Below are 16,495 nucleotides of genomic sequence, written 5' to 3' on the forward strand. Positions count from 1 at the left end.
CTGGAAGCATTTGCTTCCAAACAAATTCCAACAATTTTTTTTAGGAAAAGTGTTGATAATTAAGAAAATTACTTAGATTGGTTTGAGTATTAACAGCTTGCCTATTGAGTGCCTAAACAGCTGAAGTATATTTTACTTTCAATTTACTTTTTCTCCCATAATGTAGCACTTTCTTTTTAAATGGATGTAACTTGTGTTAAGATCATGCAAACTGGACAGCTCACTATAAATCCAATTGAATGAATGAAATTGCAAAATATCTTCAGTCAACTGAAGAACAAAGTGTGTGAAATTGTTTTAAATTTTGTTTCAGAGAACACTGCTAATGGCATGGCTTCTAGGATCCACTTTCAATGTGATCACATTATTTGGTCTCTACAATCGTAATATCCCGGTTACTGCAGCAGCACTTTATGTGGCTCTAAGTAGAACTGCATGGGCACTGGGAATCTCGTGGATCATAATAGCATGCTGCACAAACAATGCTGGTATATAAAAATCTGAACATCACAAATGTAACATTTGTCAAAGTATTTTTTTTCTCTGTGAAAATTTAACTTTTACCACACATTCTTCTAATAAAAGTGATCAGTTTATGTACACACATCGAACAAGCAATAGTTCAAGACAGAATAAGCACACGAGTTTCACATTCCACCAAGAAAGATCATTAGAGACCTAAGATTTATATGGCACAAAGCATAAAGAATGGATAACTAACAGCTGTACCCATCTCATCCTTTACACTGATGCACAAGAAATTATGTTCTTAATTTTATTTGCAGTGCTTCAAGTAACTTCAGCACACTTTAAAAATTGTTGAGTTTTTAAGTTAACACTGCCAAGGATTTTGATGTATCTTATTACCCAATTTTGATTTCAGGCATCATCAACTCTATATTATCGTTTAGAGGATGGATACCACTCAGCCGTTTAACGTACTGTGTTTACCTCCTGAACCCACTGCTTATGAATTCCATGTACCTAGACAGCGAAACTGCCATGCATGTCGAGTTTTTACCGCTGGTAAGTATTGTACATGCTTTTTCCAGCTTAATATAAATCTAAACTAACTAAATTGATTCCTTTATTTTCAGGCTGCTTACTTCTTTGGCCATGTAGGTGTGTCTTTCTTTTGTGCATTTGTTTTGTCCCTGACTTTTGAGACTCCAAACGTCCTGTTAATGAGGTGGCTGTTGGGATGCAGAAGTAAGAACCAGAAAGCAAATGCAAGAGCTAAGGACTGTAAAGCTACCTCAGTGTAGTATCGACTGATTAATGTGTAGTTCCTGCTAGTCAAGTTGTGATTTAATTTAGTATTGCTTCGATATTAAAGCTGTTTTAAAATCACTTCCCATTTTTTATAACTAGTGAAATTGTAAACCATGTGCATGTGGGCCCACATTGAGTTTTTCTGATGTATCCAAGATAGCTGAATTTCACAAAATTATAACCCTCCCTTTTAAATGACTCCTTCATTAGAAATTTAGTCTATTTACTTTTATTCTTTGTACACCACAGAGTGAATTACATATAAGAAGTTAAGTCTCTATAAAAACAGGTTCCATTTAACTTACTACTGTTAAGGAAGCATTTAATTTTGACTTTTGAAGCATTATTTAAAATCTTCCTGCTGCCTCATGCTAAAAAGGAACAGTGTAACTGTGTGCCAATAATAAAAAAAACAAAAATGATCAATTAGTTTATTACACAATTTAAAAATCACACAACATGATTCAAAAATGTACATATTCATTAAAAATATCAAGGGCAGACAAATAGGGTGCAGGCACCATTTCAGTTTCCAACAAATTAGGTTGAAAATTTATGACCACAACCTTTACAATATGCATAACATTTAAGCCAGTCAGTAATTTCGGTAGATAATTCTGTGCATCATCAACTGTAAAATGTTAAAAATGCACTATTTTAACCTCTGAACAGCTCTTTCATACTCTTGACAATATTTTTTGCGTAACACTTAGCCAATGGATCAAAATAAGTAACCAAAACTATTGTTTGAAGATGTGCACACAATCCATGTTTAAGGAACTAAGTTAAAGCACTAAAAGTTGTCCTAATGAATAGAGAACTATTTTCAGACAAGCAGCCGTCATGTCACTGATTAAAAATCAAAATTTGTGACGAAAATTTTGCTTGACTAATATTATAACAGCTCTTGCAGTTTTCTTTGAACACATTGAAGCTGTGCAATACTGTCTATAAAAATGCTGGCTTTTATGTTCAGTACAGCACCATAAAATATCTACCAATTGTGAAGAGGTTGTGGCCTCTCGCTTACAGTAAATAAAACTGTACAATGATAGGAAAAATTACAAAATTTAATACAAATAACCATCTCCAATATAAGTTGGAAGGTAACCAGATAAATTCTATAGGCTCAACAATGCTCTAAATTTCAATTCACTGTCATCTTGCTTGTACTGAAGTTTTCACCATGAGCTTTTTAAATATACATTTTTTGTAAACTAGAATTTACAAAATAAGAAATGTTAAGCTGTGTTTCATTTACAGACAGCTAAGTTCATTTGTACTCACTGGAACCTGAATACTGGCATCAATGTTACAGGACATTGTATATTACATAAATCTGCCAAAGTCATGCTTTACTATGAAATTCCATCACATTTTTTTGTAATTGTAAGATAAATACTGAAATTTACAGACCAAGGGTAAGTTTTCACATGTTTAAAGAGTTATGCACCAACTCCAACAACTTGGTGTTAAAATAAAGAGCCAAATCCACTAACTTAGAGAGAACCTAACATTTCAGTTTATTTTAACATGTTCAGATACATTGTGCCAAACTTTTAGTAACTAGGAAGCATGCGAACCAATGGAATGTTTACTACAAAATTATGCTCCACAAATACTGCACTGGATACCTGGTCACATCACAAAATTAACTTACTTTAATGTGACAGTAACAAGAAAAATACCTTAAATCTATTTTCAGGATTAAATTTCCAGTCAACTTCCTGGACAAACACCACAAATACTGGAACACAGTTAAACATTCCTTATAAAGGATAACTCTCTCACTACAAGTTCTGCACAGAAAATATCTGAACACACACACACACACACACACACACACACACACACACACACACAGCATAATACATTGCAATCAGCTCTTCAATTACAAATCATTGAAATTGTTAGTACATTACACCAGAGGAACAACACCCAAAATAATTTTTATAACAATGTTGTTGAAGTATCTGCATAAATTTAAATAATGTACTACTCAGAATTTACCAGTAATATCACTTTCCTGAAGACAATTTTACATGTTCACTCTTAGGCATTTTAAAACCATTGCAACGGCATGGACCCTTTACGTGTTACTCATTAAAGTTCATGTCGAAAACTCAGACCAGTAACACAAAATGAAACTTCTTAACTTGCTGCTCAGACTTATTGCAATGGCCTCTTTCACACAAACAGATGCACATTTTACTATGCTGGTGCCACCTTAAAGCAATCTAGGATGACTATCTCAGTAATGAGAAAGTTAACCAAAATTCATTTACTACAGTTAAAACTTTTAAGCTGAGAGGCCATGGTCTATAAACTATTGTGACATTTCACCTCCAGCTAAATGTGCCATTTTACCAGAGATGTTTCTTAGAGCCGGAGATGAAATATTGGGAATAGCTTTACATATTTACCATAGCACCTCAGCCCAAGAGTTAACTGAAGTAAACCCTGGCTGTGAAAGCCTACATTGTAGGATTAAAATTCATTAAGTAACCAACATGAAAGCAAAAAGTTAAGCATACAAAAATCTGATGTCACACCATAACAACACTAATTTTATTTAACTTTTTTACCTCCATTGCAGCAGTAGTACTGCATTGTGACATTCTTTAAATATGTTATGCTTTTTCAGGCCCTTTCTAAATTGTCCATTTCAGACTAAGTGGGCCCTGCAAGACACTTCAAATAGAACATGCATGAAACCTGGGTTCACTGGGGCAAATGCTGGCCACTCTAGCCACAGACTGCATAAGAACCACTAGCCATTCGTTTGAACAATGGCATGTTCATATATTCCAGCAGAATTATGAAACCCCTATCATTACTACTCATTTCACTGACTATATTATTCAACAAAGCCAACTAGGTCTCAGCTGTAATGGGACTTTTCACTATGTATAGCCACATTCCAGTTCATAGTAGTGCACATCAGTAGCTTGCAATGCAAGCATGTAAAACAAGTGCAGAAATGCACTGAGAAGGGTAATGGCCAACAATTAATATTAATTTAATGACGAATAGAAAAAACAGCAGGTCCCAGTCCAGTACACAGTTTTAATGTGCCAGAAAGTCTCAAAGTGAAACATGAAATCTTAGTATTTTTCATCCTAGTACTGGGATTTAACATTCTGACAATGTCAAAGAAGATGATATGACTAAACAAAGATCAAAGAAAGTTGCTGTGTCCTATTAAAATTAACTATCACATCATTTACCTTAGAAAAACCATAGAAAATAAATTACTGTATGCAGATTTGAACCTAACTCATCAAACAAGCCCAATGTCTTCCCAAGATACCTAGACACTGTTAGGCAGCCATTTAGTGATACTTTGAATGATGAAATAAGGAACTATATTTTAAAACTTTTACAGCAGATGAAGACAGTCAAATGATTCTGCTACACAGACCTCTGATATTACTAATTGGGCATGTACATATTCCACACATTTTCTTTAATTGATGCTGAAATAAATAAGGTGTTTAGAATAGGGCAGTTACAGAAAGCATACTACACCATAATATCACAAATTACACAAACACTTATTTAGATGACATGTTTAGTCACACACATTTCAAAAGTGACCGTGTGCAAATAATATAATCAAACAGAAGTGCCAGTCAATGTGTCGCCGGTAGACATTTATCCCAGAATAGCGATACTTTTGAGATTACTGGATGTAGGCCTTCATTGTTGTCAGGTTTGTGTTTCTAAACGATGTTCCCCAGCCCACAGTTCTATTAGTCTACCACAAAATTGCACCTGGGAGTAAAGGCACACACACACACACACACACACACACACACACACACACACACACACACACACACTTAAACATTTTACTCATTTGTTTTCTTTAATAGATTTGAACCTTACACTAATGTAGAAGATTCTTAACACATCTCCACATCACATATGTGAAAGGTTTCTCCACAGTACTACTTCCAAGGTGTACATCCAAAGCTATCCAAGTTGGGCCCATATAGGCTTTTTTAGAATATCCTGTGCCAATATATACTTCCAACTTTTTGTTCAAAAACTCCTTATCCAGTAGACAACCCAAGCTGTATACAGAGATTTCCCCCTTCCACCCAGAGCTTAGACTGCTATTATACACAGTATTACAATGTAGTTTTGAAACAAGGTTCACTTAAAATCTAAATGCACAACATAGAACTGATCAAACAACAGCAGAATGCCAAATTTGATTTTTTAGTGAAGAGTCTATAAATTATACATTCCTAAGCATGATAAATCACGTTTGCTGTGTCCAGATGATCCAGCGACGTGAACAATGTACTGTGCATGTTTGTTTTAGCTAGCAACTTTTCCAGAACTATTAGTTCTCATGTCTTTCATAGTTCTTACAAACTGAAAATTCACTACATGTCATTGAGGCTGGCATTAAGCACATTAGTCCGTTTTCTTCCCCTTTTACCTTTTTCTTTTTCAAAAAAGAATTATTATTTACCATCAGTTTCTTGCTGTGTATGAATAGCATTGTGTGTTGATAAAATGTGAATAGGCATATGGTTGTTGGCTGTGAAACTGGCACATTGTTTTGCTCCCTGAACACCCTAAACAAAAATCAAGATATTAACTACACAATTTGATGTTTAATCTGATTAGGGCTATCAGGCACCCTCTTACATCAGACCAGGGTTTCACACATACATTATGGCAGGAAGACAGGATGCCATTATGAATCAAAACATTCAGGGATGTGGAATGTGTTTATTTACTCTTGCTATGATATTCAAGTCAGGAAGTGAGCAACTCTTCAAAATGATTTAAACTGGTACCAAGTGTAAGTAGCAGTTCATAGGAAAACTGCTTTATGAGAATACTGAAAAATACACTAGCTGACCAATGCATGTCAATTTCTAGACTGATGTCCAAAAAGAACTGGTCCCCATGCTATGACAAGTGTCACCTGGGAATTTTACAGGGTGTTTCAGAAATGATGGTCAATATTCAGGGATATGACAGGAATGATCATTCAAAACAAAAACACATTCTCTAAAAAATCTTCCCCGGCAGATTAAAACTGAGCCAGACCAAGCTGTGAAGTTTGTAAGGTGGTAGGAGGTGAGGTACTGGCAGGATTGACACTGAAGGCAGGTCGCGAGTCTTGCTTGGGTAGCTCAGTTGGTAGAGCACTTTCCTGCAAAAGGCAAAGGTCCCGAGTTTGAGTCTCGGTCTGGCGCGCAGTTTTAATCTGCCAGGAAGTTTCATATCAGCACACTCCGCTGCAGTGTGAAAATCTCATTCTGGAAACATGTGCTCTTGTTCATCTTCCTACTTTGAAACAACTCTTCTAATTAAGAAGTGGTTAGAACTTCATTTTAGAGCACAGGTTTACTGGACATTTTTCTCGTTTTGGTCCATACTGCCTCTTTCCAAAATATGAAAAAGTGCCTCCAGTACAAGAGGCTTGTTTCACAGTATCTAAGATAAAGAATTGATCCTCTCAAGGTATGCATTTTAGAACCTGGCTTTTTGTTTTGAATTATCATTCCTGTTATATCCCTGGCCACCACTTCTCAAACACTGTACAGAAGGTAGCATTAACTGCTTACTTTCATGAAAATAAGCCATTTAATATTCGGATGGTTTATACATCTCAAATCTTCAAAAAATTTAATTATTTCACTACGATCACCTTTTTTAAGATCATATAATAACTGGTAAACTAACAAACTCACTGAAATACAGTTATCAACTGAACCTTCTAGGTCTACAGCAGAAAAAAGTCAGGTACAATAAATTAAACCACTGATAAAGATTAATATTGGACTAATGTAGACCAAATTTCTTGATTTGCTTCTTTAAGCTGCAAGACTAACATTATTCCTACTACTACTACTACTACTATTCTCTGATCATATAATGTTCGCTTTTTATCTAGCAAATATTCAGGTATTACTATTTTCCTTTTAGTACAGTATGAAGTTTTAGCTGTTAATCTTCAACAACCAGCATACAAACTACATTAAATATTCAGATTTTTTTTCTGGATTCATCAACAGCTCTGCCACAATGAAAACACGATAAAAGTTACAGCTGCCATGTTCTGAAGTTTATAAATGGCTTTTTACTTCTTGTGACCAGACAAAAACATACTTTCTCCATCCAAATTCTATACACAACATTTACATTTTTTTTTCATTCTCGATTGAACACATTCACTTTCTGGTCCTATAGCTTAATCCTATTAATTTCACATTTGAAAAGTCAATAGAAAGGTCATATGTCTACAGCCTGATTATAATTTCTTTTTAGTCAACACTTGACATTTTGAACTTTGGTCCTCCAACTAGAGCTTTCAACATCAAAGTGGCAGGTGCCAAACTGTCAAAAACATAAGTATCAATGTGTCAAAATCATCAGCTCAGCTGCACTTCAAGTAGTGTGATGTACTTGTGCAATCTGTCTGTTGCCCATCTTATTTAACAGGCTCAAGTTGCAGCAAGCATAAACAAGTTCTGTATGTGTCGAGAGCTTATTTTATGTTGCTTGCACCTTTACCAAGGTAAGATTTACAAAATCAATATGGCAATGCCAAATGACAAGTTTTAATCAGACTATAGAGAAACTTTCTTCTATTGGACAGTATTTTGACACCCTTTACAGTCAACAAATATTCATTCATTCATACATAATAGTCACACTTAAATTATTGGTGTCTTCATTCTTTGTGATCACATTTTCCAGTGTAAAATTTTCATTTTTTGTTCCAGCACAGAATGACACTTCACTAAATGCCTTCTGTATTAATGATTTTAGCGCCACCAAAAATTTTACTGAGGTGTCAAAAATATAATTAACAATTTCATTAACATTAGAAACAAGCTACTTTAATGTCATATTCCTCACAAAGGCAAGATTCTGACAAGTTCAGTAGAAAACTAAAAATGTATTATGTAAACAAATTCTCACCCTCAGTGGCTGCATTATGAAGTTGGAACGTATCCCATGAGTGGATACTGAAGCGTTGACAAAAGCTGCTCGTAATTCCATGATAGATCATTCTGTGCAAGAAAAGGGACAGCACTTACAATCTGTGGTATTATGTTCTCACAGTAAAGGAAAGTAAATTACAGTAAAAACAAGTTACAGCTTCAAGCTTTCAAATTTGTTTACATAAGACAAATCAAATATGACATGCATTAAAGTCTACACAATACTACAACAGTCAACAGACAATAATAGTTGGAATATAAGTAGAAATTTAAAACCAAAGCCCATTAAAATTTTTCTACATTCAAATGTAAATATAATGAATCTAGCTGAACATCTACACATGCATAGAGGACATAGGTTTCTTCCTTCTCACACACACACACACACACACACACACACACACACACACACACACACACACACACACAATTTGACCAAAACTACCACAACTGTCAGAGTCTTACTCCACAATAATCTGAATATTCCTTTCATAGTCAGTCTTACACTTTAAAAACCAGTTACCAACAGAACTAGCAGGTCAGCTCTCATTTCTGTTGAAATTAGAGTTCAGACAATTTCAAAAATTGCCTTTATCAAATTCTTCTGTCATACAACATAAACACCTATTACCGACAACCTCCACGATACCTCAAAACACACCTCTACGTGATACAAGATTTTACAAGGTCTAAAATATCAGAACAACCTTTTCTCATAGGAGAATAAGCCATGAACATTTCCTTCAACCTGTGCAGATTGTGTCCGCCTCTCAAACTTCAATTCACCAGAATACATCATTGAACGTAATGCTGAGAGACTTCTGGCCCCTATGTCCTGGCACCCATGACGGAGTCCACTCTGCAGGTAAGGCAGAAAGCGAAGCACAGAACCTTTGTCTACAATAGAACCACTCACACCCTGCGCCACTTTCAGTTTGTCTGTCTCACTGTGAAAATAGCGGTCCATAGCAGCACCCTTTGCATCTTTCCTGTTCATGGCCTCTAAACTGCCCATACCTCTATACTTTTTAAGTCTAACACCATCTGAGAAGAAATACTCTCCAGGAGCCTCTGAAGTGCCAGCCAACAAGGATCCCATCATCACTGTGGATGCACCAAGTGAGAGTGCCTTTGTGATGTGACCAACAGACTGAATACCACCATCTGCTATAACTGGAACACTGAAACGTCTTGCATATTCCGCAACTTTGTACACTGCTGTGCCCTGTGGCCGACCAACAGCCATAACTTCTTGTGTTATGCATATAGAGCCACTACCCATTCCAACTCTCAGTGCATCAACACCAGCATCTATGAGATTCTTTGCTTGTGCTGCAGTCACTACATTACCACCAATAACTTGTAAGTCTGGATAAGCCTTCTTAATGTACAATATCATGTCTCTCTGATAAACTGAGTTGCCTTGTGAGGAATCAATCAAAACCACATCCACACCTGCCTGAGCAAGCTGCTCTAGTCTAGCTTTGTCTTCTTCTCGTGTACCAATAGCAGCACCTACAAGCAACTGTTTGTTTTCATCTTTAGAAGCATTTGGATAATTTCTTGATTTTTTTAAATCTGTGCGAGCTATTAGAGCCACTAACTCCCCATTTTCATTAATGATAGGCAGCTTTCCTTTCTTCGATTTTTCCAGAATATTGTTTGCTTCTTCTAAGGTGACTCCTGCTGACGCTGTAATTAAATCTTCTAACTTTGTCATAACGCTGTCGAGTTTCAAGGAACTATTTTGCGACTCTTTCAGAAAATCTATGTCTCTAGATGTAACGATACCTGCTAGTTTTCCGCCAAGCTTTCCATTTTCTGTAATAGGAATACCACAAAAACCGTGTTCTTTTTTTACTCTAATTACATCTGCAACAGTATGGTCACGGCTTAGCACAACAGGATCACGAATAAAACCTTGCTTGTATTTTTTTACTTTGTGAACTTCGTTCGACTGATACTCTGCCGTACAATTGTGATGTATTATACCAATACCTCCACAAAGCGCCATGGCAATTGCCATATCAGATTCCGTGACTGTATCCATCGGTGAAGAAACAAGCGGAGCTTTAAGCGTGATTTTCTTTGTTAGCGCCGATGTTAAGTCGACCTCATCCGCCGTGAAGTCAATAAACCCTGGCAGTATAATGAAGTCATTATACGTGAGACCATCTCCGTTACCAAAGAGCTGAGCACCTGTCAAACCGTCCTCCGGAACATAACCAGTTCCTCCGCAAATCAAATAATCAGCCATACTATATAACACAGAACGACTTATCACTCGTCAACAAAATAAACACTTCCCACGTGGTAGTCTTGAAAACTGATCACTCACAACAGACCACTGGTCAACCTGCCTCGACACACGAAGCATAAAGACCAACTCTGACGACCGCTTCCGATATTTATATGCCTCATGACATAACAAACACGTTGCATCAAGCCCACGCTTCTCTACATAGCCAAAGAGTGTGCCTCCCGGTTCCATCTTTGTTGATGTTCTTTAACATATACAGTGAACTTCAAAACACTGTTTCTTGAGGAAACAGCAGGTAATATCCCTGAATTAATTTATTGATGCATGTGCCTAAATGAAAAATGGTGCAGTATGTTCTGGATATCTTAATGTCTTTGCCGCTAGTTATATGTCCATTATTACTAACTGCATAAGTAATTTCTTTAGAATTTTGCACCAAGTACACGATTAAAAGAGTGAAATTAAATTTACATGTCATAATTCAGATATTTTTACATGCCGCGTGAAACACGGAAGTCAGCAGATTTAAAAGAATTGTCACTAAATACGAACAGATGGTAATTTGGGCATTCATCATTGAGCTTTAGCATATTTTCGTATATAGAACGGTCAGTGGCCGCAGATGTACCTGAGCTAGCTGCCTCATGCTCCAAATTAAATACTTGGTTCAAAAACAATGAAGGTCGGTTAACACCTGGCGGAATGTCGGGTTTACACATAAAACTAAAGTGAGCCACGGCTAGTGGCATACTGCAGTGGAACCACCAGATACCATTCACACAGAATGCCATAAGTTCTACACAGTTGACACTGTTACGAATGTGGCGTCAAGTGAATCATATGAGAGGGTTTTGGCATTAGAGCTGTGACAAGAGCTAAATACAAGAAAAGCGAAACCGAAATGTTAGATCCGAAATCAGATTTCATGCAGGAATGACAAGCGGCAACTAGTACTCACTCGAAGTCTAAAATAGCGCATGCTGCAGTAAACCAAACAACAGTCAGCATTAAATATCATCTGCAGAAGCGCCACTCTTTCAAGATTTTAGAATTATACTGTATTCATTAATGCACGCATTTTGAATAGCTATAATTTTCAGTTTCACTATTGGTACCACAATTTCCGCGGTGCTTGGTCTATCAAACCATGATGTCTATGCGACTCCTTTTTTGTCCCATATTAAGTTTATTTATTTATTCATCCAAAACTGTTCCGAGACTGTGGGAAACGTCATTCGTTTGCAGATATTTTGCACATACACACACACGTGCTACCACAAGAAATTTAATTGTTTTCGTAGTTCCAGCGGTTGAAAAAGTGTACCTGTTCGCCACTGTAAAGCCAGGTTCACACACGCAACAATAATGTCGCCACAGCTAGTGGGGTAATGCAGCTACGTGTATAAACTCTCCAGTTTTCAGTGGCCCAACGTAAGAGACGCAACAAATTCTGTCATGCCACAAAAATTTCAAATTGGCCGTAATTTGTTATGTGACTTTCCTTCCACAACTGCTTCCTAACGGCTGTGTTTCAAAACACAAGCATTCTGTCACAGTCATCGTGGAGTAACTACTCCTGTACTCCATTCGATTTCAATGTGTTTTCATTTTATTACATAAAAAGGTCAAAACAGTGTTCAGCAGGTACACTTTCACAGTTACTCGAACTACTAGAACAACAACAAATGTTTAATTTTCTGTAGTAGTGTGTGCGTATGCACAATATTTAAAAACCAGTGATGTATCCCACAATCTTGATAGATTTTTGGATGAATAAATAAATAAAACAGTGAGCCGTGTAATCTTCGTGATTTGTGAGACCAATCACAGAATAAATTGTGGATTATGTGCGGGAAATACTCCACGAGTATGATGTGGCAGCTGTTAAACTAAAAATTAAAGCCAGGTTCACACACGCATTTAACGTGGCGCCACAGCTTGTAGTTTGGTGTTGTGGCATCGTGAGCTATCGTCCACATAGGACGCAACAAATTTTACGTAGTTGCACAGCTTTCAATATAGCGTCAATTGAAATCATATGGATGGGTATCAGTGTTATAGTTCAGATTATGGCCTTAGAGCTGTGACAAGACTTAAATACAAGGAAGACGAAATCCAAATATTCTGGATCCGAAAGTAGATTTCGCATAGGTGTGAAAGAGCGGAAACAAACACATTTATAAAAGAAATAACACTCAGAGACGAAAATGCTGCCTGCAGTAGCATTATCAAACTAACCAGCAGCTGCATTGAAAATGTAATCTGCAGACACGGCACTCTTCCAACATTTTAGACTCATATTGTATTCATTGATATAGGCATTTCGAATAACACATTTTTAGTTTAACAGCTACCACGTCACACTCTGAAGCTATTTCCTGCATATAATTCACAATGTATACAGTGCTTTGTCTCACAAATTACGAAATTTATACGGCTCGCCTTTTTGGTTACATACATTAAGTTCATTTATTTATTCCTTCATGGGGTATGTGAATCATTTGCAAATATTGCACACACACGCACACACACTCCTGCAGAAAATCAAACATAGGTTGCTGTTCTTATAGTTTCAGAAGCTGCGAAAGTGTACCTGTCGCCCATTGTTTTCACTTTTTTCAAAACACCCTGAAATCGAATGGAGTACAGCAGCAATTACTGCGCGATAACTGCAACAGAATGCTTGTGTTTCGAAATGCTGCCACCAGGGAGCAGTGGTGACAGGAAAGTAGCGCAACAATGTACAACCAAGAGGAACTTTTTTATGGCGAGACAAATCTTGCGTCTCGTGAACGCTGCCTGCACCTCTAAAAACTGGGAGTTCACACATGCAACTGAAGTGTGCCACTAGCTGTGACGACACTTTTATTACATGTGTGAACCCGGCTTTAGTTATTCTAAATGCCTACATCAACGAATACAATAAGATTTTAAGCTCCTGGTGGAGTTGCATGCCAGCTGTGGGTTTGTTTGCCATAGCAGACATCATTCCGATCTTTGAGTGTTATTTATTTTATAAATGTGTTTGTGGCCTCTGAATTACCCCTGTGTGAAATTTATTTTCGGATCCCATTTGAGATTCGTCTTCTTTGCATTTAACTGTTGTCACAACTCTAATGCCATAACCTGCACATAACATTAAAACTCGGCCATATGACCTCTATGGCGTGGACAGCAGCTCATAGTGCCACCACAGAATGCTACAAGCTGCGGTGTCACATTATTTACATGTGTGAAACTGGCTTAAGAAAATGGAAGCAATGAATCTGAATGGAATGATCAGCAGTTATTACGATAACTACAGCAGAATGCTGTCTTTTCGGAAATGTGTGGGGGGGGGGGGGGGGCTAGTGATGTCACGAAGTACAGCTACGAAATTTTTGTGACAAGAAAAATGTTGCCTCACCTGAGTGACGCCACTGAAAACTGGGTGATCAGAAAACATGTGTTTATTTCAGAGAGGCTGCACTCTTTTCAAAGATACACTTTGACTGCAGCACCTGAATGAGGCCATAATTTCGTCAAGCTTGTATTTGGCATTTTTTATATTGAAACCACATAATAATTTATAGCCTATAAATAAATGGTGTTTCAAACTCTAGCACATTGAGAATTTCTCAAAAAGATAAAATTTAATGATATTAGATGTCAGATAATGAGTTATCAGCGTTTAAAGATTTTGGGAGCTGTATGACACAGCAGACAGCCATAAATTGCCCCGCATCACTGGAGAAGTGGTTACATCCTCAGTAGCGGATGAGCAAATAGAACTACAAGTGTGATAATTTTGGTTCACATCCTGCCATCTGCAAAAATGTTATTATTCACCTTCGCGTTTCGGAGAGATTCTGGTACTTGTCATCATCAATAGTTTACAAATTAACCACGAAATGCGGAAATGCAAGTGAATATTCAGAATATATTGATTACCTGATAAAAGCAAACTACAGTCATCATCATAACAGAAAACACAAAAAGACTGACACATGTGAGAAAGAGTTAAAAGATGGCTTAGTCTCACTGTCAGCCACTTGTGAAATATAAAAGAAAATTCACAAGCTAGTTACTGTAGGAGAATTCTTGTCCAAACAAGAACGTCTTTCAATTAAGCACATATGCAGACAAAATATATTCAGGTACTGGTGCAGACATATTTCTGATGGTGTTTTTTGTAGTTGTTTCAGTTACTTTCCTGGCAGTGAATAGTAAATTAGAACATACTTCACACAACCAACACATTTATTTAGCAGTGGGGGAACGTCTCCTTGAGTACATTTTGTAATACATAGCACTACATAAATAACTAGTATGTTGTTGACAAGTTCTCACTTTAAAGAAAGAAAATATAGCAATAGTTGTATTTTTTGGAGCAAATTAGAACACACTTCACATAACCAGCACACTTATTTAGCATTGACGGAGCTTCTTAATTACTTTTCTTACTACATACTGCTATGTACATAACGAATATGAAGTGGGCAGTTTGTCACTTTCAAAGCAAGAAAAGACAATAGCTTTCAAATTTGCAGTGAATAAACCAGCTGAACACTTAAAGAACTTCTGCTTTAATTCGTCTGCTACAGTGGCTGCTGCAGTCATGACAATATTTTGACAACAGAGGCATCTATCGATACCTTCGAGAAAGCCAAAGTATAGCTTCGAGACGAGCGCAGCTACAGTACCTCTCGTGACGTAAACACAAATGAAAGCATTTGTTAACACATGCAAGTAACGTGTCACTTTAGTTTGCTACTACATGTGGTGTCACTTTAGTTCCCTGTGGGAACCCGGCTGAGTAGGGCAACAAGGTCAAGGATTCTCGGAAAAAAAGTTTTGACATTGTCTCTGATCGGAGGAACGCTGTCTTCGACTACAGTTACAACTGTAGGCAGTCTGTTCGTGGCCATTTTCACCACGCTCACTCGTATAGTAGTGGATTTCGTGCTTTTGTTTCATTTGATGTTAATATCACTTTAGATGAATGTAAGCTTTTTTTTTTACCACTGCTGCAAAGTCTTCCTTTCCTCCTCATAAGAGGAGTTTCAAACCAGCACGCAAACCTAATTCATACTCTGCTTATACAAACCAGTTTCTACAATACGCTGTGCATACACTGCCGACGTGTAACTGGAGAAAAGTGAAAGTATGTAATGTAATTAAATCAGTAGCAAAATATATATAAACTGGATGTTTGTTAGTGGCATTTTTCCAGAATATTTTAAAAAAAGTCGTTCCATTACAAAAAGAGGGTGATAAATCTTGCGCTAATAATTATCATACAATTTGTTTGACACCTTTTTTTCAATGTAATTGAAGACTGTATTTTAAAAAAAATTGCAAAAAACTGTACATCGATTTAATATCAGTATGGTGTTAGGTCACAGCAATCAACAGTCACGGTTGTAGAAAATGTTATTTCTTTTACACAATTCTCTTTTGAATCAAAATTATCTGCTGATGCCACACTAGTAGGCTTAGGCATGTCAGCATTGGGGACCAAGAATTGTCCCACATTAAACCCTCTCTTAGTAACAAGAAACAAGTCATATGCTACAACGATCAAAAGTCACAATTTCTGAATGTTACTAGAGATCTTCCCCAGTGACCACTGCTTGGGCAACTACCGTTTGTACTATCTGTGTATGAGTTGCCCATCAGTATGCTTTGCAAATCTATGATCTATGCAGATGATACATCTTTCAACAATTATGGAAAGGAGATATGCAACCTGAAGGGACAAAATAAAGAGTATTTCAGGTTATCCGAAAAGCAGTGTGAAACCAACAAGTTAGCTATTAACTACGAAATGACTATAAATGTTTCTTTCACCATGTCTGATATTGATGTTGAGTCCAGTTCTCCCAAACTCCTTGCCATATACCTAAATACCAACTTAACTTGAGGAGAGTCGCATAGACCATATATCACTGAGACTTTTAAGAGTTACCTGTCTATTGGAGAAGTTACACACATTCATTTCTGAAAAAAA

General features: G+C 36.9%; 2 protein-coding genes and 1 long non-coding RNA gene across 3 annotated transcripts in view; 1 reads left to right on the forward strand and 2 right to left on the reverse strand.

Annotated features, from left to right (window-relative positions):
* Positions 1-1,465, forward strand: part of LOC124722392 (nose resistant to fluoxetine protein 6-like) — a 324,526-nt gene extending 323,061 nt beyond the window's left edge. Inside the window, exons 13-15 of the mRNA XM_047247563.1 lie at positions 314-488; positions 884-1,026; positions 1,098-1,465. Of these exons, the coding sequence (XP_047103519.1) occupies positions 314-488; positions 884-1,026; positions 1,098-1,265 (486 nt within the window). The 3' untranslated portion in view covers positions 1,266-1,465. The remainder of the gene's footprint in view (positions 1-313; positions 489-883; positions 1,027-1,097) is intronic.
* A 224-nt stretch (positions 1,466-1,689) lies between these two features.
* Positions 1,690-10,690, reverse strand: LOC124723067. The gene is made up of 2 exons (XR_007006493.1): positions 10,585-10,690; positions 1,690-8,315 (listed from the first exon to the last, which is right to left on the reverse strand). It is a non-coding gene; the product is annotated as an uncharacterized LOC124723067 (long non-coding RNA).
* On the reverse strand, positions 8,668-10,611 carry LOC124723066 (inosine-5'-monophosphate dehydrogenase 1b). The gene has a single exon (XM_047248243.1). It carries the CDS (start codon positions 10,501-10,503, stop codon positions 8,944-8,946), a length of 1,560 nt encoding a protein of 519 aa, XP_047104199.1. The 5' UTR covers positions 10,504-10,611; the 3' UTR covers positions 8,668-8,943.
* Positions 10,691-16,495: the final 5,805 nt, after the last annotated feature.

The sequence above is a fragment of the Schistocerca piceifrons genome, chromosome X (genome assembly GCF_021461385.2).
Source record: "Schistocerca piceifrons isolate TAMUIC-IGC-003096 chromosome X, iqSchPice1.1, whole genome shotgun sequence".
NCBI lineage: Eukaryota > Metazoa > Arthropoda > Insecta > Orthoptera > Acrididae > Schistocerca > Schistocerca piceifrons.

What these genes read in the sequence shown, in the direction of transcription:
- LOC124723066 (XM_047248243.1), bottom strand. Translation starts at nt 10,503, where the DNA reads ATGGCTGATTATTTGATTTGCGGAGGAACTGGTTATGTTCCGGAGGAC.